The following is a 26,885-nucleotide window of genomic DNA, read 5'->3' on the forward strand; positions in this document are numbered from 1 at the left end:
TGTTTAACCCCGCCCCTCCCACTGCTCAGTGTGGACACAGAAATGCCGCCACACATCTTCACCAATGACAATCACCTTTAACAGAATAAAGACAAGGGAAAAAACTAACTGGCTCCCAACGAAGCGAGCTGGCCCCTGTCGTTCACTTGAACGAGCCGGCTCTTAGAGCCGATTCTTTCGCGAGCGACACATCACTAGTTGGCTAGTACGTGTTTATCTGCCGCTGAAAAATTGTTGTTGGCTCTTGTTCAGCCTGAAACACGTCAGCTAAACTGATTTCAATATCAGAGGTTTTATTTACATTAACATTTGAATGTGTGCGCGTACGTACGTGTGTCATTAGAAGCATATATGCCAACCCGGGTAATAAAATCCCTGTCCCGAATGGACATTTTTGGTTACAATACATGTGGTCACCCTTGGGTTGAATTAGATTCTTAGTATATCATCAGTATATTATTTCATGAATAATACCTTACAGTAAGCCTAATGTAACAGTTGTGTGAGACATTACTCCCAACACTAATATGTTGTCAGTGTACTACACTCCCCTGTTGGTAGTGTGGTGTGATGTACTTACTCTGTGATCCCCTCCGCAGTACCATCAGGTCCCAGCTGAGTGAGGTCCACAGTGTAGGAGTCAACGGGGTCAGGGTTTCCCGACTCCCAGCGAATGAGAGCAGCTTCTGGACAGCTGCAACACTCTCTCCCCTTGATGACTGGAGGTGATGGAACTACAGAGAAGTACTCATTTAGTCTTTATTCCCCAGTTGTGTGAGGTTGTTGTTCAGTAGAGACTGCAACTGTTCACCTGTCACGTATAAAGCCTTCTCACTGACTGGGCTGATGCCTGTCGTGTTGGTGGCCGTCACCCACAGCTCATATTGGGCACCAGGCAGGAGGTCCCTCACAGTGCACTGGGTCTCTTTCACTTTCAGCTTGCTTACTGAAAGGAGTATGGGGAGACACAGTGTTGAAAACAGTATGGAATAATACAGCAGATGTTTGTGTGCCGATGCAGGCGTTACCATGTGGTGCAGTGTTACCGTCCACAGGTGTGTCTTGCAGTACAGGTCTGTAGTACAGCTCATAGAACTCCACTGTGTCATCAGAGAACAAACTCCAGCATGCACGCAGCGATGTCTGGGTAGCCGAGTTGGCCATTTGGGGGTTGATGACTGGGGCGGATGGAGCTGTGGACAACCTGCTATCATTGTCTAGCCTAACTTACATACTATGTATATAACAGAAAGGACAAACAAGCTGTGGCCCTACTGCTGAATTGACAATAGAAAAAAGTAGTCCAGCATAAAAAACTATTTTGTCGTAGTTACACTCAATTAGAGCTGTTATAAACACAACACTTCCCTTTTGATTGACACTGTCTATGAGGTACACATTTTAATTGAATATTTCCATGTTGTATTTTTATTGATCTTACTCTTGAGTTTCTTTGTTCCTATTTCTCTTTATTTTTAAGTCTTTTACTCTTGCATTTCCTGACATTTGAGTTTAGCTGCTGTGCAGATGAGTATGTATAAAAATAATTGTAAAAAAAATAAACATAGGTTTAATAAATGGAATAAATTCAACAGCATGTTTAATATTGGGGTTGTAGTTTGGAGCTGTGTACTGTAGAATTACACTGCGTCATACTGAGATGTCATATTACCCCCTGTCACTGAGCAATGTACTGTATGCAAGTGTGATGCAGTGCAATTTAATACACCACTGCAAAATACATCCACAATAAAAAAAAAAAACATTGTTAAATTAATAGTTCTCTGACCATATATACCTTGCATTGACCATATACACAGTGCAGCCAGGTGCAAGTCCTGTATGGAAATCAAACCTGGAACAATATTGATGGAGTCCATCATGCTTTTGACATCTGACAGGTCAGCAAGAGGCGTGTCAAATTCAAGACGTGTGGACAACGTGAGGTCCATCTCCTCCTTGGCGAAATCCTCAATTCTTATCAGGAATATTATGACAATATAATGTGTAATTTATTACGTTATCACACCACATTTGACTTACTCACTCAACCATGCATGACCTCTTTACCTCTTAATGGTGGGAACAACTGCCTGTCAATGAAAGAAGAGAGATGAATCAGTACGGTATATGGACAGTAAGGATGTCATGAGATCTTGCAAGATTTAAAATGTGACAAGATTTCTCGTTTGGAGAAAAGCTGTTGGGAACAGGGGAGCCAGAATCCAACCTGTCTGTGAACTGTGGTATCGCTGCTTTGAATGATAATACAGTAACATGGAAGTGGCTGTGCGCGAGGCTTTATTGGAACCGTACATTAAGTACCTTACATACACCTTGCAATCCAGTCCCTAGCTCGGTGTTCCCAGCTTCAGCGAGTGACATGTGGCTGTTTTATAAATCTGAGTTTAACGGCTGCATCCGTGTTAATGTCCAAGCAGAAGCTGCAGTAATTCTACACTTGATCAAAGTTACTTATGATTTGTCAGATTAAAACATGTAGATCAGGGGTGTCAAACTCGTGCCATGGAGGGCCGAGACACTGCAGGTTTTCTTTCCAGCCAGTCACTAAAGCAGGTGATTTTAACGATCAACACCTCCTTCAATCTGAGGTGAGGAGCTCATAAATTAAGTCACCTGCTGGAGAAACTGGCTGGAAAGAAAACCTGCAGTGTCTCGGCTCGGAGTTTGACACCCCTGATGTAGATGTTCTGACTTGTCTGCACCCTTAATCACCGAGCAGTTCTATTTACGCTTGGCTGAGCTCCAACTTCATAACACACCTCATATATAGATGAGATCCGTGTTGACAAGAAAGCGACATGGTCGCTATATTTAGCGAGTAGGGGTGCGCATTAAAAGTGAAAGACAGCAAGTGTTTCTTGCATCATGCAAATACAAGCGGTCAACAAAGATGAAGTATCCACCACGCCGGCGAGCTGGAGTGGAGCTCCACCTTTGTACCGCCGTGCAATGCAGGTCTGAAAGCTGTATAAACCCCTCCACAATGCAACCCAAGCCCTGGCTAGCGACACAGCCAAGAAGGCGGCGCTTGGACACACTCCTCCATCACTGGAAACACCTCGCCTTCCTGGCGAAACATGCATGGGTGTCCAAAGTGTAGCACAGGGGCTTTAATAACAATCTTTTTATTGAGAATGGCCCTCACTATGAACAGATCAAGCAAGAAAGATAGTATAGTACTGCATTGTGTGGCTCATTGCAGAAATAAAATAAACAAAACACCCAGCAAAAGTGGAAAAACAGAGCAAAATGGCATAATGTAACTAGAAAAAGCTCTAATGTTGATACTAATAACTAATAAAAACACAGAGATTTATCTTTAAATATATGTTTTTTTATGATTTTTTTTTAGCTGGAACTATTAATGTTGACATCCCTATTGAAAAGCCAACATTTAAAAAAATGCTGCAAATGTTTGAGAGACAGTACAAATTGCCTGTAAGAATGTACATGTATAAAACGCCAAAATCAACACAGTGAAAGGAAATACTGCATTATTATGATTATTTATTATTATTATTATTATTGTATATTATCAAAAAAGTATTTTATTCGGTCTCAAAAAATCTGGACAATATCGTTTAGCGTCAATTTTTTTTTGTGACACGATTAAACAAATAGTTTCTTTGTCCTGTCATATTTTTTCATTATACTTTTTCTAAAGTTAATGTTAAAATCTCATCTTGTGGACCCGATCTTGTGCACTGTCTCGTCTCGTGAGTTGGGTGTCTCATGGCACTCCTAATGGATGGCCATAATCAATCAATCAATCAATCAATCAAAGTTTATTTATATAGCGCTTTACAATAGCCCACGGGCTCCCAAAGTGCTTCACAATAAGACAAAACATAAGAACACAGCATAAATCATAAACACAAAGTAAACACAGAATAAAAACTCTATAAGAAAATGCTTCAGTGCTGCAGAGTGCTAAAAGCCTTTAAAAGTACATAAAATGGGAGTCAACAAGAACTAAAAATGCATAAAATACAAGACCGCCCTAGTCGGTGTTGAACGCCTGTCTAAAAAAATTAGTTTTCAATTTCGATTTAAAAAGGCCGACTTCAGTAGTGGTGCGAATGTCAGTGGGCAGTTTGTTCCACAGTCTGGGAGCAGCGACGGAGAAACAGCGTTCGCCCCACTGTTTGTATTTTGCCCGTGGGACTTCTAACAGAAGCTGTCCCGAGGAACGGAGGGCCCTGCCGTGATTGCGGATAGTTAAAAGCTAATAGTCAGTGTACAGCTTTGAAAGCAGTAGATTTACTTTCCTTTGAAAAGAAGACAAGAGACAGGCGTTGTTGTTTAAAAAGCTGGAAACACAAGTGAGTAATTTGGAGGTTTGGGGTCATTATCGTGTTGAGAAACTGCCTTGCAGCTCAGTTTCCCATGCAGGAGCAGCTCCTCAGTGCCAGCAGCACTCGTGCAGACCGAGATCATAATGCTTCACCACCATCCTGCTTGATTGTAGGAAAGACACACTTATCTTGGTTGCTATTTACACAATAATGGCTGTGTGATTAGACATTTTCACTGGATAGTACATCTATACTGCCTTTCAAGCTGTACACAGACTACTCTAAAGTGTATCCCAGTTTTATTTCTTTAGTATTGTCCCTTGAGAAGATATGCTGTAATAAAATGGTTGATGAAATGTGAGGGATAGCTACTGTACCTTGAGAAAAAGCCGTTTGTCCTGGCTGCGGTAGACCTTCTTGGCTTCCTCAATGAGCTCCTTGGAGGCGTCTAGGGCGTTGCCACAAGCAAGCAGCTGAGTGTACAGAGTCTCCAGCTTGTTCTTCTTCTCCTCCTCCAGTCCGGCACCGCGCTCGTCATAACGCTGTGATAAGGTCTGAAGCACGTCATTGTAATGATGCTCCAAGTGCTGCTCCCGGCGGCCAAAATTCTCCTGTTGTATCATTTTAGAGAGTGTAATGAAAAACATATTTGTATGTTATTATTTTCTTACTCGTGAGATAGTTACCTCTACAGTGAGGAATATTTCCTCCAGGTGTCCTGCTAAATTTTCCATCTCAGCCACCTTCTGTTGCAACTGATTCCTGGTGCTGTTGATCTCACTCTAAAAGGGTTTGAACAGAATTTTGTACTTTCTGCTGTTTGTTAACAAAAATTGTAATACAGGAGTTTGAACTTGTATTGCACTGCAATACACAAGCGCTGTTTCTCATGTATTGCCCCTATAATTAAACAAAAAAAACTAGGGTTGTACCTCAATGCGGCCATTGTTAAATAAATCAACATCCTCTGCCCCAGTGGACCACTGAGAGGTGCTCATGCCTTTGTTCGTGTCCTGGAGTTCAGCTTCCTCTGCAATCACACCCAGTCTATCTCCTTTAATGTCATAAAGGTCCATGGGGTTGACTGTGGGAGACAATATAATAATATTTGTATGATACGCAGGAAAATCCCGAACAATTACTGGATCTCAAAATTGAATAAAAGTTACCTGAATTAATCTGCTTCTACACCACCAATGCAGGCCAACAATCGTGTGGGTTAACTGTGCGCGACAGAGCAGCACTCTAGAAGAAGCAGTGACAGAAATAGATGAGGCACACACTGATCAAATGTCAAATGTATGCCAAACAACAACAGAATAGATACAAAGACGATATTACCTGCTGAGTAAAACATGTACTTGCAGCTCAAATCGTAGATTAAAATGTGGTTTAAGACTGTATCTTAGTTCCTGATGCCAGACATGTGGAAATTCGTAAATGTATGATTCAAAGAGCAAAGTTGAAGACAAATACCAAGGGAATACGGTGCCTTCACAGTCCCTCGTAACACTCCAATTTATATCAAATTGGCCTCTGTACAGACTGTTGTCTCTGCATCTTATGTATATTAAGAGGCGATGTTGCATTTAAGAAGTAGGAGACGACCAGAACGTATCCTCCTATCAGTCGCTTGAACATGCCTGTAAGCTATTGAAGTTGTTTTCTGTATTCGGTGTGTGTGCAAGAATACTTACAAAATTCCTGCAGAAATATGTATGTCAAATTTGACAAATGACTATCCTAAACCTTAATTTAAAGTTAATTTAATCGTGTTTGTATTGTAGGATCATGACTTTGATTGAGCGCTTAGCTTAGTTGTGAAATGTCCATTATTCAGTGTGTTCCCTGAATGCATCTTGCGTCATACAAATGGCGGACGTAAACATACCAGCAGCATTGAAGGAGGCCCATGTAACACATCTCTTTTCGACATGAATAACGTCGAATGTGAGCGTCTAGATAGCTTAGAAGGCTGGGTCGCCGTTAAAAGTAACATATTCGAAGAACCTGAGGCGTTTAAGCTAGGTTTTATCGTACAGTGGAACGTCACCGAGAGTAAATTCGCAGTCACCTGTCACAATAGAACATTACAGCGACAGAGACGGAAAGCCGAACTTAATGTCGGAGACCAAAACCAAACAAGCTGGGCCGGACTCTTTTCAGTGAACGACTTAAAACACATTCATCAACACCTAACATGTGTTGGCGATGTGTTGGCTGCTTGCTTTCCCGATTTGTCGGAGTTCGAAGCTGGCAACATTTGGGACTTGCTCTTTCCGAGTCGGAAGTCTTGTGATGACGAGCAGAAGGACTTCGACACTCCGTGTAGGAAGCTGGAAAAGTACTTCAGCACCGCCATTGACATCTGCGGAAGGAAAATAGTGCTCGACACGCTTTTCTCTCATGATGAGCGTGACGTGGACGACTACTTTGACAATCTACAGGAGTTCAAGAGGAAGAGCATGCACGAGGACATGTCAAGGGCCAAAGGTCACCTGCGCCAGGTAGCTCCGCCATGCTGAGTCACCATTGACAAGCATCATAAACACACAGGTCACTTCATTAAGTACAGCTGCATCTATCCATCCATCTGCTGGAACTACCCCACTGTACTGTTCAACAACTTCATCTAATGACAACCAATATCAATAATGATGTCATTGGAACGATTGCCAAACTGTAGTCCCGATGGGAACACTCAGAGAACTAGCAAGAAATTTCTTTTTATTTAGCAACTAAGAGGGGCAGTATATTAGGGACATTTCACAGCATGAAGTGATGCAGTTATCCGCTACTGCAAACTACAACCACAATAATGCAATAAGAGCTGTGCTGAACACTGGTCAGCTCTGTCATCTCCCATTCCGAAGGTCCTATGTTTGAGCCCAGCGTGGGGCTGGCTGACACAGGCGGGTTACACAAACACAAAAATGATCCAAAACCAAAAACACAGGCACTATAAAATACATGCAAACAGATATGTTTATTGAGTTCAGACTCAATAACTCAATAAATTGAGTTCCGACACTTTATTTTGCCTCAGTTGATTCAAGATCCAGTCAATCAGCATTATTAGCTTCTGGCAAACTGACTGATCAGTTAATCAAATTATATGCCCATCACTCGTGCATGTTATATTACATCTGTGTCGGTCAAAATTATATTTTTGAAAGGCAGAATTTTTGATACACTTCTTGTATCTCATTAGGTTTTGAAGGTACAGGTCAGTATATTATTGATTATTTTTTTATTAATCCTGTGATGGAATTTCTGATTATTGTTCTGTGGTATGACTGTAAATAGTCATATCTCAAGCACACGTGGATTCATGCCTTGTTATCAGTGAAAAACCTTGAACGGTTACCCTCATACTTGTGAGTTGTTAAATGTTTAAATATGGAATGTGTAATGAATTGGATATCTTGTGGTCTGCAAGGGAGTCACATGTTATTTTATTTTGAGATGCCTTCAAAGCAGTTTAGTCTTGTGATTTTATTCAGGTCAACATCCATTCACTCTACTGATGTGTGTACCCACCATAGCATCACTGGGTTCCAAGGTCAATAATTGAATGTTAGACATGCAGCATTGTAGTAGAAAGTGTTTTCAGATGAGTTATGGTGATTACGTACGTCCTCCTGCCTCTCAGCTGCTGCAGAGTCACACCAGTGCTGACGGTATGGTTGTGCTGCTCGCCATCTACATGGAAGAGGACGAGGCCTACCAGGACCTGGTTACTGTAGCCACTGCCTTCTTCCAGTACCTGCTGCAGCCTTTTAGAGACATGCGAGAGCTGGCGTGCCTCTACAAAATGGAGATCCTGGTAAATCTAAGCATGACCCATTTATTGTCAATTCCAGAAAGTGTATCCCATTTGATGATAAACGTTGCATCAATTGACAAGTGGCAAGCGGACAAAATCAGTGAGTGAGAAGAACTGCATCGTAGGTAATGTCTAGAGCAGTGGTCCTATAATGCACACAGAGCAGTGAACAACTTCATGCTCTGTCTCCTTTCTGCTCCGTTCTCCGCATGCCATGAGGCGCACTCATAATTGTGAGTGTTAGGTTATAATTGTTTTTCATTTTTATTCACGTATTCCTGATCACAATTGGCATACCGCGAGGGGTATGCATACCCCACTTTGGGAACCTAGGGTCTAGACTCTAGAGCAAGGGTTTTCAAAATGTGAGAAAAATAAAAACAAAACATTTTCATACCTGCTAATCTGACTTCAATTATGTTTAAATGCAAAGTGTACAGATTTTTAGTCCCTACAGTGACAGTAAACAAAGTCTGGGGTGATCAGAAAACTATTATGCTCCAGAAATCTGCTTTTCAGTAAGCAGGGGAGGCCCCATCCATGATATGTTCTCTGAGGTTCGCTGAAAACCCATGGTCTTGAGGAACACTAGCCCATGAATTCACCTGGAAGTACACTAGAGCGTTCATCACCCAATAACCTTTTTGGAAAAAAATATTCTTTGTCACAGTATCCAGTATAGTTATACCAAAAAACACCACTGTTGAACATATTGCTAAACACATTCAGAATTTTTGAGGACTTATGCAGTACTATACTATCTTTCTTGCTTGATCTGTTCATAGTGAGGGCCATTCTCAATAAAATGATTGTTATTAAAGATGTACTTAGAATGTGAGCAGATATGGTAATCAACAACAGCCACTAATACACTTTCATACAGCCTTCTTCTGTTTTGCAAATTAAAACAATTGGTTGAGCTCACAAGCTTCAATTTTTGGCTTTATCAGTGGCTGCTGACCTTAAAATATGGGTAATGGAGTATTCCTATCCATAAATTGAAAAAACCCTAAAAATGAGCTTGGTTAACTAATCAGTTGGTCAAGTAGCTGTTGAAGTTCTGTTTTACACAGTTTTGTGGTGTTTTTTCTCTGCTGTTTTCTGCAGAAGTCTCTGGAGTTTGACGACTTGGGCCCTAAGAGGATTGAAGCTCTGGAGAAGGAGGCGGAGGAGTGGAGGATGAAAGCGGAGGACGCAGTTGCTTCTATACAGGATATCACTGTTACCTACTTTGCACAGACTTCCAAAGCTTTGGCTGGTGACTCACTGTGTTTATTCATCTTATTAATAATTTTTATTCCGTGTTGCACCTCTGCACACAGGAAATACAATAGATCACTGCCACAGTAGAACAATATGCACTCAAATGCAACAATATTAGGTGTACTTGCAAAATCTAATGAAGACATTGTAGCACTTTATAGAGCAAGAAACCTTACATAGTAAAACTTAATATATTATTATGATATTAATATCATTATACTTAAGGTTGGGAGCTATGTGAGAAACATTACATAACTATTATTATGTGTAGCTGTTGTGTGAGAGTGTCCAGATGTATCTAATGGACAGGCGAATGAGTGTATTCATCAGTTAGACTCATAAGATCAGGGATTAACTTGATACCACATTTAAAGGGGTAGTTACATCAAAATATTTTCTGCGTGCACACAGGAAAACCTTGCACGCATCCAGGTTGCAAGAGCAAGGTAGTGGAGGAGTGCATGAGCGGCTCCCGTGGCGGTCGACTCCTCCAGCTGTGCACTCTGGTTCTCCTGACCTCTGTGGACGCACAGCGGCTGCTCACATAGCGTATCCGACATTAATGCGCCTTGCCCAGTCACTGCGAGCGGCTCTTCCCGCTTTACACTCTGGTTCTGCCGGTCATGATAGCCGTAGGTGCCATAGGCAGCCAGTATGCCCATTATGCAATCGAAGTAGCATGAACAAGTCGCTTGCCACACTCATGATCTAAAAGCTACCAACCAAAGGCGAGTGACAAGCACCTGGGTGTCATGAATCACTTGCTCCCTAAGTACAACACACTTGCAATCCCTCTGTTACCCTACTTCCTCTTCTTGCTGGCCACGGCCAACAAATTTCCCCAAAATTGCGGAGCCCGTGCGTTTGGTAACACCTATGTTGCGATGTAACTCCCGCTTAACATACAGTGCATATGCATAACTGACACCTGTACATGTTCAGGCATGGTGAAGCAGATGGAGGAGGACAAGTGTCGCTTTGGAGTCGCTGCTTGGGCTTCTGCAGCTCCAAGACTCGAGAAGATTCGCTTCCTGCTGGCCAAAGAAGCCCTGCAGCACATGAGAGCAATGGAGATGTGTCAGAATCGTAAGAAAGACAGCATCAGAAAGGAGGTGAACGTCTCACTTGTTTGGCATGATCATATTACTGCTTTTTGTGCATATGCAGATTTCCAGCACATTCTGTCCATGTGTCATAAACTTGAGTTCTGTTTTTTTCATGGCTATGGCTTGCTTTGGCTAGAGAAATCTTTGGAGACTGTCACAGTGGACAGTCATTCTTTCACTTGATATTTCAGTCTGATCTGAAAATCTGGCTGCACCTTTCATCTATTTAGAAGGCTCTGATGCACAAAGACTCTCATCAATACATCTACAAAAGCTGCCTGAGAGAGAAATGTGTATGAGTGTGTGTGCGTGTGCTAGACATCGGCCTTTATGTGAGTACACACCGTGCAGTATATTGGTTATGTCAGAATCAAAGTGTTTTGCAAAGAGCTTATCTGCTGGAGGACGTCCTGCTTTTGAATTAGAGGTTTAGAAGTGAGGCAAGAACACGCTTAGTGTCTACACACTCGTGCTGCATTATTCATCTTATCACGCTCTTTAAATACCAGGTTTGATGATGCTGGAAGTGTGAAACCATCCTTTGGAGACAGTTGTGCGTTTGTGGTTTTATAATGAGATCAGCGAGAAACACCTACACACAATCACCAGTGGCCACATAACTCACTGATTCTGTTGAGTACACCTGCTGATTTCACTCACAGCATGATGTGCGTGTGTGAGCGGAATGAGCAGTGCACATTTCAAATCAGTTCACTTTACAAGCTGGAGGCTCATTTCCAGCCAGTTTTCATTTATTGTTGACACAGCTCAGCTTTTAGTTTAGCTTAATAGTTTCTTATTGAAACTATTCATTGTATTTACTGAACAAATGTCTCTTTCAGCTGATTTCATCACAGGATCACAACCACATGCCCACACTTGTACTGAGCCCAGAAGTGTACTTTATCCCAGGCTGCATGATCTTCAGTTATGTGTTAAAGGGATAGTTCGTATTTTTTGTTGTATGACATCCCCATTACCAGTGTAGTGCATCAACAGTGACTTACCATCCCCCCACTTCATCCCGTGAGCAGAGTTTTGGTCGGATTTCGGTGATGATGAACATAGTTCCGGTTAGTTAGTGAAGCCACTGAAGGGCCCACTGAAATCTGACCAGACCTTGGCTCACCGGACGAAATGGGGGGTAAGGCACTGTTGATGCACTACACTGGTGATGGGGACGTCATACAACTTCATGTCAAAAAATCTGAACTATGCCTTTAAATAAAAGAAGAAAAAAGCAGATTTTTGTAGAACTCTCTTTCATCCTTACGTTCAAAACTGTAAAAAAAAAAGCTGTCAAAGCTGAGAGATGTGGAGGATATGTTTTTCATACAATAGAGTCATACATCTTGAACATTATACAAACAATGGACGTTTCTGTTAAGAGCTGCTAAATGGTGTACTCGTATCTTTCATAGGGCTAAACATGACATTCTTCTTTGTCTTGGTGCAGATTGGCAGCTTGTATGGTAGAGACCAGAACCAGACAGCTGATTGTCCGCAAGACCAACATCAGGTCATTGTAGACAGGCTGGAGCTACAGTTCTACGAAACCCATCTAGAACTGTACAATACCAAGTTTGAGATCCTAAAGAACGAGGAACAGCTGCTGGTGGCTCAGATAGACAGCCTGCGACGTCAGATCAGAGGTATTCTTACTACACATAAGCATGTTTCATTTAATTAGATCCTCTTGTTACTATTATTTTGGAAATATATTCAATACAGCGGATCACAGCATATTAACGATTGAGCATTCGTGTCATGAGGTGAACGCAAGTTCATCAATTATCTTAAGTCGTTACTGGAAGTACAACAGTCAAGCATTGTGGATTATGTTGACACGGCATGGAGAAACATCTTTGACAGCTAGCCGGGACGACCCAGCAACCTGTGGAGCCGTTTAAGAGGGAGATAGAGGTGGCCCCACAACTACGGAAGCGCGGTTTTAGTGCTAGCCTGACGACAATGCAAAAGGCTAGACCATGACTCCAATTCATTTTTCATTATCATTCATTCATGGTATTCCTCTACATTTTACAATTTTAAATGCATTTAATAAGTGTATGAGGCATTTTTAGGGCTTTAACCTGGATTTTGCTTCTCAGCATTTAGCTTTAGAACAATGGCAATTGAAGAGAGATGGGGGGTTGTGGAGCTGAGTCTAATCCAATAATTACAAACGGTTACTTTTATTGCAAGTTCTGAGCAGGTTAACGTCAAGCTAGCAGGTGGATTGAGTGTCCATAAAAAGAGACCTTTTTATGGGCGTATCAATGTTTGCCTTTCAAGGGTGGTCTCAGATGTAACACCCACGAAAACTACTCTACTCCTACTACTCTACTGTATAGTGAGTGAGCATAAAAGTAGAATGCTTTTGAGAGAGTGCATTTTCACTCACACAACAACAACATAACAATTAGGTAAGAAAAGTTTGGAATAGCTTGTGAAGTCCAAATGTCATAATTGTGTGTGCAGTTTGGCTACCATAGTAACCAGCACTCACTTTCATCTGCCACATTTTGTAATGCTCTGAGCACACAAACAAAACTGTGTCTGCAGTGAAGAGAACACGAAAGGTTACTTTTTTTTGGCAAGTAAAAGGCCAAATGGTTGGTCTATACTCTGCAGTGCAAATGCCTCAAGAAAGGCAAAAAGAGGTGATGACGCAACTGCACACTATTACTGTAGATGTCACTTTTACAGCAGTTTTAAGCCATAAAAATGGCCACAAGGTGGCAGAAGTGCATTTGATAAGAGCTTGGCATGGATCATTTGCGTGTAATAACACTACAGCAAGGAGGAAGTGGAAGACAATAGAGGAGTGTGGTGTGCAGAAGGTTACGCATTGTAAGGACATTTGAACACATGCACACGCACACACATATGTGCACACGTGTGCGCACACACAGTTTAGTTCCAAATGTGAAAATTGTAAATAGTTCATGGTGTTATATTTGTAAATAAATTGTTATTTTGATGTAAAACAACCCTTTTTTGTGTTGTTTATGTTGTGGTATAGTTGGTTAGAGGGTTGAGTACTAGCGTGGACAAGATTAAATATTAGATCTAAAAATAAAGACGTATGACCACCAGAGGAGGATGGCTCAGTGTTATTGAAGCACAAGAAAGAAAGGAATAAAAAAAAACGATGGACTAGATATAGTGGAGAAGGTCATATAATTTCACCAACATTTTTGTGAGAAATGTGTCACAGTACATCAGTTTGGCCATGCTGAACCGCACAAGACCTCAGTTAAGCCACGAGCCATGACTTTTGCTTTTTTTTGATGATGATTAACTGTACATGTGTTTTGCTTGTGTTTTGATCGTGTTCGATCTGGAAAACAATTACCCCCAGCTTATTACTAGCAAAATGTCCAACCCGGAGTATCTTTCTGGTAGATATTCTTTCTGCACCCTCAGTAAGTTAATGAGAGGATCAGACCACAGTTAGTGGACAATACAGGCCAATAGTTTGGACACACAAAGCACAACTGATGGACCCAAGCCCATAAATAAGGCAAGAAATTGAACTAAGTAACCCTGACAAGGCACACCTATGAAGTGAAACCCACTTCAGGTGACTACCTCATGAAGCTCATTGAGAGAACACCAAGGTTTTGCAGCGTTGTCAAAAAAGCAAAGGGTGGGTACTTTGAGGAACCTAAAATATAAGACGTATTTAGAGTTATTTCATACGTTTTTGTTAAGTACATAATTTCATAATAATTCATTCATAGTTTTGAGAATCTACAATGTACATAGTCATGAAAATAAAGAAAACACATTGAATGAGAAGGTGTGTCCAAACTTTTGGTCTGTACTGTATATTAACAATGCTGGATTGTAAAAGGTCATGTACATGACCTTTGCAGATTTTTTAATTACTTGGTGCAGTCCCGTCCATTTTTACTTTTAGACTATCTGTATCATTTAAAAATCTCATACGAACTATTGGAAATAGTTGGGTAGGAATCGAGTTGTGTTGTTAGTCACTTTGAAATTAAACATTTTTAATTCACTTGCAACACAATTTACCTTCCGTGCTGCTCTGTGTCTGAAGGTAATCCCTAAAAAAAACATGCTGCATCATGTCACACATGTTGGATACAAGTTGTGTAGTAATGTTGTAATATAAATATAAACTTCAAGTGGACTGACTGGACCTCTTTTGTGTTTTAGAACTGAAGGAGGAGGTTGTGTATTATGATGTGTGTGAGGATCCGGAGGAACTCCACAGCATAGTTCACACAGGCCCTCAGCACGCTGAACCTCCAGCTGTGGGTCAGCTGAAAAGACGTCTGCAGAACCTGGAGAGCAAGAGAGGCAACATCTGTGCCCGGCGAGCATACCTGCGCAACAAGAAGGTGCTAATTAAAACCTTGGTTTAATTAAAAATGTCAAGCAAAAGCATTCTGTGGGGAAATAACTACTGTAGAGCTAACCTGCAGTCTACATAAAATCTGTCTGTCCTTTTAGGACCAGTGTGTGGAGGCCCATGAGCAGAAACAGCGTACAGCCAAACACAGATCTATACTCTTCGCCCAGCATCATCAAGTCCACTTGGTATGTCGCCATGGCAACGAGACAGCTACAGAGGCGCAGCGAATGAGCCACTATCGGATTTTCTCTTGTCACCCTGTGACGTCTTCATGAGCGTCTCCCTCCTCTCTGTTGTTTGTAGAAACGAGAGAAAAAGAAGGAGGAGGAGCAGAGGAGGAAGCAGTGGGTGGACCAGGAGCGGGAGAAGACCCTGAGCAGATTAAGATCCTTCAGAGAGGTCAGATGTGCTTATGTGGTCTTTTTAATAAACCCAACCGGCTCCTACAACTTTACACTTGACAGAAATGTTATCTTGTTTCAATTCCAAATTGAAGAGCCGCGCCGCTTGTCCTCAAGTACCACACGTTCCTCTTTTCTTTCTATGTTACTTTAACAATATTGCGACATTTTCATAAAATTCCAAATATATTCTAGACCTGTCCTGTTTTTTTCCATTAAATTCAAAATTGACATAAGGATAGTATAGTATGAAAATGTAAATAAGTATTTTGACACAGTAAAGAAAAAAACTAAATGATTGCAATATTCTGTAGTTTTCATTTGTATTTAATATAGAAAGATTATACATTATTACAAATATGATTATAATTACAATTATTATAATAGAATTTCATATTCATTCTAGCATTATTCTGAATTTCTGCATACAATTCCAGTTATTCATTAAATATGAAAACCTTTCTTTTTATTGTTCATAATTTATAATAAAATTGATAATAGAAAGATTCTGGCATTTTACTTCTAAGTAGTAGAAGTACTATACAACTTTACTGTTCTGTGACTTAGTTCTATGAATGTAATTCTTGCATTATCTTTTTGTTATTGTATTATTATCACTGTTCTATTTTGGGACCAAAACATAAAAGCAGATTCAATACTTGATTTTGTTTTTCCAATTCACAACTTTAGAGTTGTTTTTGTAATGTTTCCCCTCATCATTGAGGCCCGAATGGACAAGTAAATATAGACCGTTGTAACAAAGGTAAAAAAGACGAGAAAAGAACGTTATTAACATAGAATTGTGATACTTTTTGTGGTGTATATATTGTGACTTTACTGTCTTTCTCTCTCTTTGCTCTCTCCCTCGTGTCTCTAAAGAAGCGACAGGGTCAGTACATCCTAAAGACTCCTCAGTCTAGAACGTCTCCCACAGAGTCATCCTGTCCTTCTCAGCCGCTATCCATCATCAGCCTTGGCCCTTCTCCCTCCTGCGATGCACCGTCCTCAATATGCCCTGCACCCATACGCAAAAAATCTCCAGTGAAAGCACAGCCTAAAGACATCACGGTGCGAATAGACTCTGCACCGCCACCTCAATCTGCAGACACCTCTACTGTAGTAGCCCTTGCACCTCCTCCTCCTCCTCCTCCACCACCACCTCCCCCACCACTTCCAGACACTCTCTCTCCTCCACCAGTCTGCACTTCCTGTGAAGACAAACCGATGCCACTCAGTGACAGAGAGTTGTCCCCTTTTCCAGCAAAGAGGACACTGACACAAAACATAGGTGAGGCTGCTGTCTTTATATGGAAGGTTTCTGCAGTGAAACAACTGCAAAAATGTATAAAAATATGTACGCAAATTAACATAAGCCTCTTGATATTTTTAGAATTGCATCGTTGATATGAATACAGTATATTGCAATTGGGATGTGTGGATGTATGTGACTGGAGGAAACAATATACTGTAGTTTGCTCCCCAAAGAAGAGTGTTTAGCGTGTGTGTGTGCGTGTTGGTTTGTGTCAATGTGTGCATGTACACAGTGTCCTGTCCTACATTAACAGCTTCCCCCTTGAGGACAGAAGAGGTATTTACATCAGTTTTGGCCTTGCTGCTGTAAACTCTCCAAACACAGCTTCCTTTTTTTGGCTGTTATGGAGGATGAAGGTCGTCCATGGAGGCAACAGAACTGCTTTCATCATTTGAAAAGGAAATTCAAATGTGAGGATGTATTGTGTTTTTGCTATAGGAACCATGGATCAAGTGTTAGCCTCACTGCAGCGTGGGCAGAGCCAGCTTAGAAAGGCACCCAGTCCCTGGACACCTCCCTCTGCTGGAGACCTGAGAAGCAGTCTGATGTCCGCCATCCGACAAGGAGTCACCTTGAAGAAGGTCAGATCTTGTACCTTGGAGAACATCCAATCGTTCTAGAAAGATACAGTTTGTATTCAAACAACATGCTGCAATCCAGTTTGACATTCCGTAAATGCTGTAATTACACCTTGCAAAATTAAAACGTGCCAAGATTTGTTGTTTGGAGAAAAGCTGCATTGTGAGAACATGGCAGCCAGAAGCTATGGCATCGCTACTATGCATGATAATACAGTACAAGTATTACGGAAGTGGCCGTGTGCAAGGCATTATTGGAATCACACATTAAGTGCTTTTGGCACACCTTGTAATCCAACTTACCTTGGTGTTCAAGTGACGTGTGACTGTTTTTTCCGTCTGAGTTCCACGGCTGCTTGCTACTTTGATGTCTAAGCAGAAGCTGTAGTAATGATCAACTTTACTTAAAGATTTGTCAGATCAACCTATGTAGATGTTCGAACCTGTCTGCACCCTTAATCACAGAGCGGTTCTATTGATGCTCATTTCATTTGCATCACTTTCCAGCATCCGTGATCACGGGTTTCGTTTCATAACACACTTCATAGATAGAAGAGCTCCATGTTGCCAATTTAGCAACATGATCGCTATATTTAGCCAGTAAGGGTGAACATTTAAGTGTATAAGTGTGCATCATGCATTTATTCGGTAATTAAATACAAGCGATCAACAAAGATGAAGAATCCGCCGAGCAGTCGAGCGGGAGTGAGCTCCACCTCTGTAACGCCATGCAATGCACGTCTGAAAGCTGTTAAAAAAACAAAAAAACCTCCACAAAGCAACCCATGTCCAACAAAGCCAAGAAGGCAGAGCTTGAACACACATTCAAAGAGGTGATGATATGTAGTATTCTACACTGGTCACTAGATGTCAGTGATGTTAATGTAATGTTTGGTGAAACACACAAGCACCAGACTCGATCGCCAGAACAACAGGCTCTTGTTGCAGGTTTGAATTGTCTCAAAAGAGGCACCATAATCCTTAATACAAGCTACTGTTGCAGTCATAAGCCACGACAAGTTAAAACTGAACTTCAAATCCTCGATGTCACTTCCTGTCTACCCGCACTCATCTCTCCTATCATCCAACATTTACAGCACCACACAAACACGAGTCTTATTTGTGGCTTGAATGGATTATTTTCTCTTAGTATGTCTACTATGTTGGGTAATACGAGTGTAAAGGTAACGATACAATAACTGTACAAGTCACTGCCTAACCCTGGCAGTTATTTGCTTTTGCACCTCATGCACTCAGTGACTACAGGCTTAAATGGTGTGTTCCAGCTGAATAGAGTCTGGTTGTGTTGCAGGTGGTTCAAGCAAGCTCCCAAGTCCAGAGCGGCAGCAGCAGCAGCAGCAGCAGAGACAATGAACTGGAGCGCAGCATCAAAGCTGCCATGATGAGGATGAAGAAGGTATCAGCCGACTCTGACGAAGATGACAGAGGAGACGAGGAAACGCAGAGTGGAGACTGGGACAGCTGAGACACACACACACACACACACACACACACACACACACACATACATACATAGCTGTTTTTCCAACACCTCTACTGCTTTATTGACTAACACTTATGTTGCGACCAGAATTGTATTTTGAGTTTTTCTGAAGTCGTCCTTATACTTTTGGAAAATTTGCGTCCAAAATCACTCCAATTTAACCTGAAATGAAATGTCACATGCAGACTTTTAATGATCTTGCATGTATTTGCAAATGAAGAGTTTAGAAGAGAAGACATGAAGCACACAGTAATATGACTTCAGTGGGGATTGGCTGGATTTTGTCCAACCTGGGAAGAGAACATCATGAAGCCAGCAGGACCACATCAGCTGCAAAAAGCAGAAACCCAATCCTGCATCCACCAAACCGGATCCCCTCAACACCCTGACTGCGCCTAGAAATTCTGTCTATAAAAGTCATGAAGAGTCGGTGACAAAGGGCAGCCCTGGCGGAGTCCAACCCTCACTGGGAACGGGTGCGATGTATTGCCGGGAATGCCAACCCAACCCTGACTCCGATCATACAGAGAACGAATAGCCTGAATTAGGTGGTCCGATACCCTATGTTCCCGGAGTACTCACCACAGAATTTCTCGAGGAACACGGTCAAATGCCTTCTCCAAGTCCACAAAACACATGCAGACTGGTTGGGCAAACTCCAGTGCACCCTCGACAGTTGGAACACACCCTTCGCTCACTCTTTTTAAAATTGCCCATTTGGAATTTGCAGGAGAGCACCACACATGGGACATTGAAAGGTAGAAGAAAGGTTTATTCTCTGATGAAAAAAATTTAACCTTGATGGCTTCACCCAAGATGTTTTCCACACAGCACAGTCATGATCTGGGGTGCTTCTTCTGTCAATGGAACAATGGAACTTTCAGGTTGTGCAGGGGCGTCAAACGACAGCTGGGTATGTGGAGATGTTGCAGAGGGCATCCCTCATGACTGTGTGGTCATGACTGGCTTTGTCCAAACTGGTTGTTTGCAATAAATGGCTTACTCCAATTTTTTTCGTCTCACTCCCTTTTCTTCTTTTTGCATTTTGAAGCTCTGCTTAGGACCTCCTTGATATCTAACAGTGCAAAATGTCAATTCTTGCAATTTTTCAACTGGTTTTAAAATTTTGATGTGTGTTTTCTCCCAGCAAAACGGTGACATGCGCTGCTGTTTCACAATTGTCCATTTGGGGCGCAGTTGAGCATTAATTGTCCCAAGACAGAATGAAGAAATGTTTATCCTTTAAATGTTTAAATGTTGTAACGGCACGGCTGCCTTACATTTTGGGATGTATGGCGTGTGAGGAGCAGCTTGTTTTATTAATAATAAATCAGATTGACTGATGGACGTGAGTGTGTGGGTCTGTCATGCCCTCGTGATCTGATGTTCCGTCCATTGAGTCAGCTCACCTACCGTGAAGTGTGTCTTGTCAACCTGTGAGTGGACTTCAGAGGATTAGCTGCCCACATGAAGATGATGAGTCATCTTTGATACGCGTCCTGGCAGCTGTCGCTCTCCAGCTGCAACGGTGATGATGGAGGGAGCTCCTCCTCCTCTTGTGATTCAGGTGCAGCATCGGTCAAGCAACTGGAGGAAGAGCGCACAAAGGCAGCTACTTGGGGCCAAGCCACCCACTCTGATTGTCAACATGAGAATCTGCAGCCTGTTACTATGGCAACAGTCTCCCGGTAGTGGCCTGCAATGCCGTCTCACGGACACGTGCTCAGAGCAGCATCGTTGCTAACGTTTCTCCAGCTTGCCCGCTCAGGAGAAAAAAGTCAAGGGACAGCCACCATGTTGAAATGAAGTCAAGGTCAAAAGTGTTTGTTTTATTTTCTTTTATTATCAGTCACATTCTCTGTTGGACTCATTTGTTTATTTTAATGTGCTAAAATACCAGCTGTGTCACTAAATCTGCCAACAGAACAAGAAAATGTGACTTGCCAAAACGCCGTTTTACTTGTTTCAAGCAGTTTGGCAAATCACGTTTTCTTGGGCGGCTATAGGCCATACTCGTGTTACGCAGGGATGTCCAAAGTGCGACTCGGGGGCCAATTTGCGCTGGCAGCTTGTTTTTTATCGGCCTGTGGCACATTGTAGAAATAAAATTAAAACAAAAAACACAGCAAAAATAAGGGAAAATAGAGCAAAGAAGGCAAAATGTAATGTTGATACTGATAACTAATAATTAAACAAAGCTTTGTCTTTAAATATACAAATATTAACATTTTAAAATAGTAATCCCTCGTTTATCATGGTTAATTGGTTCCAGATCCGACCTTGATAAGTATGATTCCTTATTTAGAAATGGAATATTTTCATAGTTAGAGCAGAGAAAATCTTATTACAACCTTCTAAGTACGGGTTTTAATATTAGAGCCGTCTAGATGTGAAATAACACCCATATATTCGCCTTTACACGCATATTATGGGGATCATAATAGATGAAAAAATGAGCTGGAAATCTCATATTAAATATATACAACATAAGGTGGTGAGAAATACTTCAATATTGAATAAAGCTAAATTTGTTCTTGATCAAAAATCACTCCACACTATTTACTGTTCTCTGGTATTACCATATTTAACTTATTGTGTGGAGATATGGGGTAATAATTATAAAAGCAATCTTCACCTGCTAAATGTGCTGCAAAGAAGATCAGTGAGGATAATTCATAATGCCGCATATAGAGAACATACAAATCCCTCATTTTTAAAATCACAAATATTAAAAATTGCTTATTTTGTACATTTTCAAACTGCTAAAACAATGCATAAAGTTAACAATAACCTGCTACCCAAAAATGTCATACAATACTTCTCTACAAGAGAGGAGAAATATGATCTTTGAGGAAAACTAAACTTGAAACACAAATATGCGAGAACACTAAAAACCAACAGCATTTCAGTATGTGGAATTAAATTATGGAATGGATTGAGTAAGGAACTCAAACAATGCACCAACATGAGCGAATTCAAGAAACAATACAAGCAGTTGATGTTTGCTAAATACAACACAGAAGGGTCTTGAACTTGTTTTGTTATGCTTGTTTGTATTGTATAATTACATCATCATATTGTGACACTGCCTTATCATTAGTCTATGTATTAAAAAATCACATATGGAATACAGGAAGGGAATATGTACTGCATAAGATGTGGAACGGATGGGGGGGTAGGATGAAATAAGCTTTGCTTCTTCCTACTCCTTTTGGACATGTGGAACTGTGAATTGTAATATGTGATGTATTCCATTGAAACTTGTATGCATGTTCAAATAAATTAAACCATAAACCATATAACCCAATATACAGTAGTAGGTATGAGGAAAAAATAAGCCATTTAAGACAAATTTGTGAGTTTTAGCTTGTCGTGGGTTATGGCTGCACCAGTTGTCCGTGTTACTATTGTTATAATGATGATTATATTATTGTGTTGTTATGAAATAATTAAAACTTGCATTAAACGCCTCCAGCGATGAAGTTTGGCGCTTGTTTCACCGTACAATTACTGACACCTGGAGACCACTGTAGAGTACTACATTCACAATTTCAATTTGTGTTCTTAATGGCTTATATTTGTATTTTACTTCATTTATCCATTTTTATGCTTGGAAATGCTTAATTTAGGAAAAAATAAATCCAATTTGCTTAAATATGCATATTTTGTTTACTAATAACAGCTAATACTAATATTCAACTACACAACAGCATGATTTATTAATAAATATGTTTGACAATACCGTGATAGAGTGAAATCGCGAAATTCTAACCGCGATGTGGACGACTGTATGTGGTGCCCCCATCCTTTGATTTTCAGTATGCAGCCATCGGTGGGAAAAAGTTTTGGACACCCCTGGTGTAACGCATCGAGCTAAAGATAGGAAAAGGTCTGATTTGGACGTGTTACAGTCTGTGCACAGTTAGGATGTCATCGGCCCTCTAATGCAACTTTGGTGTTCCCACTGCAGGAAATGGAGAAGGTGGGTGGAAACTTGAGGTCTGGACATCCCAGATTAGATGGACGCCCTCATGAGTAAGTGGATAATCTACGGTTATCATCATCCCAGGTGTAGAGTAAATTCTAACTTTGACCTGCTGGTGGTGCTGTCATCCCCAAGGGCTCTTAGTTGAATATGTCTGTGATATCGTTTTGAAAAAGTTAACCCCAGAGGGGGGGGAAGCAGGATCCTTTAACCCATTTGTACATGACACATATTTCCTATTTTAAACACAAAAAAGGATTTCCTGGTTTGTGAGCAGTTTCTATGGAAATTGTTGATGAAAAGAAAAAGTTTATTCATTAAACTTATCTCAAGCCGAGGATAACTTGACTTCAAAGTGTCCATCCACAAGTATTCAAGACAACCAAACTAATCTTAGTAACAGATATTCAGTATTTCTCAATCAGACACGTTTCTTTTTTATAAACAGGAAAAAAAAAAAGTGAGTGGGATTAAGTTGCCACGGCAACCTGTCCTCCGATTCTCTATACTGCAGTCATTTCCTCACTGGGGTTTTTCCATCGTGCAGCTTTGTGTCTGCTATGAGGAAAAATGACAGTAAATCCTCATTCTCATTTGTCATTGTTGTATATGTGTGTTGTGTGTTAGGATTACAGCTCAATTTAGTCTGATGTGAATCTAAATGACAGCCAAGAACAGGCACGTCTCTGTAGGTTCAGCCCAGGATGAACGCCTTCATTCTCAACATCTCACATCGGATTTGCTTTCTTTCCAACGTATGTGCCGCTGTCTTTGTGATGGTCAGAAGAAAAAGACACACACACACAATCATGTAATTAAACTAAATGTTAGCAATCAGTTGTATTGTACAACAATGAAGAGAAGTCACAAACGTTTACAAGAATTGTTGGCTCCAAAACAAAACAAAACAAAAAAAAAAAAGTCATATTTTGTTATGTAGGTGCATTTGGTTTTCATATGGACACAGCAATTCCAATTTTTACAACAGTGGTGGAGGTACATGATAGTATTGGTTCATATGGCAGCAAGTAAATATTTAAAAATAGAAGATTGTTGTATAAAGTCCTCTGGTAAAACCTCCCAAGCCAGAAAGTTTGCTATATTTCATATATGAATATTATTGTACATCTGTGGAGGCATGTTGACTTACTGCTAAGAGAGGCACCCAAATTATACACGACAAAAGCCACAAGTCCATCGGTAGTAGCGTTCACATTATTCCCCCAAGTAGCAGCACCAGGTCCACTCACCCCAAATAATCACCACCTCCACCAGAACAGAAACTTTAGTGTAAGGAAGCACATCAACAAAAACACACACATACACACACAGTCCTATAAAGTGTCTGTGAAATTGGCTTCTGTTGGTTGGGGATGATGTGGAGTGTAAAGAAAAGCTATTGGGACATGACTTTTCTATGTAAATGCTATCTAAAGGAGTCATGAGGGGGCTTGATGGCGTCCTGACAGTCGGTCTAATTACTTATGACCTCTCTTTACCTCCATTCATTAGTAAAAATGGTGATGGCATCATTCGGAGCCCCTCTCCCCGCCCCTCGGAGGCACTTAGTGTCATCACGGCTATTATTCATCAACGCACAAAGGGTCTGGAGACACACCTGAGATAGACAAGAGGCAACAGCGAGGACAACCTGTAAGAGTTCCGCTGTGGGGGGCATAGGGATTAACACCATATCATTATTACTGAAGTGACACTCTACAGCATTCCCTTTGTCAGCTGGTGCTTGTAGCCCTTGGAGTCCCCTCTTGGAAAGCCACAAACACATGGAGAGTGGAGAAGAAGAACCCACCACCAGCTTGCAAAGAGTTTCTCAAAGTGTGACAACAAGTGAGGTCACACGGTGGCGCGCACTGATCCTGCTCCGAGTAACGCCCATAGTCTCTCAGTGGATATCACTTTGGGGTGGGTGTGACGTAATGTAGTTTTTTTTTTTTTTGTGCCCTGAAGACGTACCGCAGTCAGTCACACCCGACCAACGACCCGCTCCGCCAGCCGCCTCTTGGTTCAGTTATCGATGCCCAGCCGGGACAGACCCTGCCGGAACTCGTGCAGCTCATCTATCTTTCCGTCCAGGATGTCCATGAACTTCTTCAGCTCGCCCTTCATGTTGCCCTGCTTCTGTCGACTGTCTTCCACATCCATGTGAAGCACGTCGACCCTCCCCTCCAGCTCTCTGTTCTTTGTTTCTGTAGCCTAAACAATAAGGGGGGGGGCAACATATGTCAGTGTTTTCACCTTCATACGCATAAACACTCGCTATTTGTGGGAAGGATCCGCACCCCTATGATTACACTATTTGGATGAATGCTAAATGTAGGGCAGCCTGGTGGAAGTGTGGGTAGCAGGTGTGCCTCATAGCCAGGTGGTTCAGGGCTCTGTATGGAGCGCATGCAGTTTTCTCCGGGTACTCCCGTTTCCTCACACACGTTATGCTAATTGGAGACTCCGAATTGTCCACAGGTGTGAATGCTTGCTAATCTAGAGGTGCCCTGTGACTGACTGGTGATCAGTCCAGTGTGAACCCCTCCGCTTGCCCAAAGTCAGCTGGGACAGGCTCCAGATTACTTGGGGCTTCCGAACACAAAAAGTGATAGAAAATGAATGAATGATGATTTTCCAAAAATCCTGGATTGACTATCTGGGTCTGCACCACACTCCCGCACAAAGTTGGATAGATTTTCAGAGCAGCTAAACAAAACCACAAACATACACCTGTCACACATACGCTGTCTAAAGCCAGGAAAGGATCTTAATAACTAAAGTCTCAGCAATATCTAGAAATTATATATTTCTTTTGTGATCCTAGGTACCAAAAGGTACAAAAACCTGCGTTCCCATCGGCTTCTGCATGATGTACACAGTAAATATCCTCTACCTGGGGTGTCCAAATTGCAGCCTGAGGCACACGACTTTTTTTTTTTTTTTTTTTTTTTTTTTTTTTTTTTTTTTTTTTTTTAAATGGCCTGCAGCATAATGAAGAAATAAAATTAAACAAAAAAATATTGGAAAAATAGAACAAAAAGGAAGAATATGATGGCAAAACACTGAAATGTTGGTACTAACAACTAATAACACAAAGCTTTGTCCTGAAACATGTTTCTTAGCCTTTTTACTAAATAAAAAAAAGCATACATAAAAATTAACGCTGTCAAAAATAACGTGTTAATGACGGCAACCAATTTATTGAATTAATGACTGTTTTTTTTTGAGTAATTAACGCATGCGCACCAGAGCAAGCACACCTCTGTTATGACGGAGGATGGAAGCACAGCGAAGCGTCCCCACACAGTCACACAGCGTCTGATGTTGTTTTATAACTTCATTCTCACCTAAACACATCAAAAGCAGTACAGTTCCAACACCATATACTGTATGCATGTCCATCACACACGTCTCCAGTCCGTTCGTCCTGGGAACGACACTTCCTCATTGTCATTACAAGAACGCGAGATGCATTCAGGGACACTCCCAACATCACAACTACAACTTTATAGTGTGTGTGTGTGTGTGTGTGTGTGTGTGTGTGTGTAAATAAACAGGAAGATGAAGAAAAGCATGAAGTTTATATTCTTATCACTCATTTCGTAACTCTTAATTCGGATGTACAGTACAGTACTACATTTACAGTAAGTATGCTGGAAAATACACTGAAAATAAATAAATGTAGCTTAAATTACGGAATGTCCCCAAACGCAACCCCTCGTTGCACATAAATAACACGTTTTAAAGTGTGACTCAAATGCTCTGCTACTAAAGAGGCTAGTGTTAGGCAAATAGAGTTTTAGACTTGTGTGGTATCTTTTAGCTTGATTGACATATTCAGTTCATTTGGAGCTGTTAATACATACACATATACAGTATATAACCCTGTCCTGCTATTTACTGTATCTTTCTGTTCATTAAATACAGTAAAAAATGGGCATATTTCAGACATTGTTGCTAATGGTGATTAATCATGATTAATTGTAAAAACAGATTAATCTGATCAAAAAGTTGTAATCATTTGCCAGCCCTAATACAAATATCAACCCTGCATCTTTTGATATTTTTAGTATGTGGCCCTCGGTGGAAAACGTTTGGACAGTCAGTACATTTATGTCCAATCTGTATATCAAAAAAGATGAAGAGAGCTTTTTCCCTTGTGCTCCACGGGAGGTTTCCGTCCTCCCTGAGCTCACCTTAG

General features: G+C 41.1%; 3 protein-coding genes across 5 annotated transcripts in view; 1 reads left to right on the forward strand and 2 right to left on the reverse strand.

Annotated features, from left to right (window-relative positions):
* Window positions 1-6,809, reverse strand: part of LOC129178150 (fibronectin type III and SPRY domain-containing protein 2) — a 13,246-nt gene extending 6,437 nt beyond the window's left edge. Inside the window, exons 1-10 of one of the 2 annotated variants that reach the window (XM_054770073.1) lie at window positions 5,661-6,809; window positions 5,489-5,564; window positions 5,252-5,403; window positions 5,006-5,101; window positions 4,697-4,930; window positions 2,071-2,093; window positions 1,856-1,977; window positions 1,047-1,193; window positions 812-946; window positions 581-734 (exon numbers count right to left, since the gene is read on the reverse strand). In XM_054770073.1, the coding sequence (XP_054626048.1) occupies window positions 581-734; window positions 812-946; window positions 1,047-1,193; window positions 1,856-1,977; window positions 2,071-2,093; window positions 4,697-4,930; window positions 5,006-5,101; window positions 5,252-5,395 (1,055 nt within the window). In that variant the 5' untranslated portion in view covers window positions 5,396-5,403; window positions 5,489-5,564; window positions 5,661-6,809. Of the gene's footprint in view, window positions 1-580; window positions 735-811; window positions 947-1,028; window positions 1,194-1,855; window positions 1,978-2,070; window positions 2,094-4,696; window positions 4,931-5,005; window positions 5,102-5,251; window positions 5,404-5,488; window positions 5,565-5,660 lie in introns of both variants that reach the window. The other variant, XM_054770072.1, reaches the window with a different exon arrangement.
* LOC129178147 (WASP homolog-associated protein with actin, membranes and microtubules) lies at window positions 6,189-22,085 on the forward strand. The gene is made up of 11 exons (XM_054770070.1): window positions 6,189-6,826; window positions 7,972-8,145; window positions 9,253-9,403; window positions 10,351-10,520; window positions 11,971-12,166; window positions 14,703-14,887; window positions 15,000-15,086; window positions 15,205-15,300; window positions 16,182-16,590; window positions 17,053-17,195; window positions 18,505-22,085. Exons 1-11 carry the CDS (start codon window positions 6,254-6,256, stop codon window positions 18,676-18,678), a joined length of 2,358 nt encoding a protein of 785 aa, XP_054626045.1. The 5' UTR covers window positions 6,189-6,253; the 3' UTR covers window positions 18,679-22,085.
* Window positions 22,086-23,491: 1,406 nt separating this feature from the next.
* Window positions 23,492-26,885, reverse strand: part of homer2 (homer scaffold protein 2) — a 34,483-nt gene continuing 31,089 nt past the window's right edge. For both annotated transcript variants that reach the window (XM_054770076.1, XM_054770074.1), the window contains one exon: window positions 23,492-24,895. In XM_054770076.1, the coding sequence (XP_054626051.1) occupies window positions 24,707-24,895 (189 nt within the window). In that variant the 3' untranslated portion in view covers window positions 23,492-24,706. The remainder of the gene's footprint in view (window positions 24,896-26,885) is intronic.

The sequence above is a fragment of the Dunckerocampus dactyliophorus genome, chromosome 3, assembly GCF_027744805.1.
Source record: "Dunckerocampus dactyliophorus isolate RoL2022-P2 chromosome 3, RoL_Ddac_1.1, whole genome shotgun sequence".
Lineage (NCBI taxonomy): Eukaryota > Metazoa > Chordata > Actinopteri > Syngnathiformes > Syngnathidae > Dunckerocampus > Dunckerocampus dactyliophorus.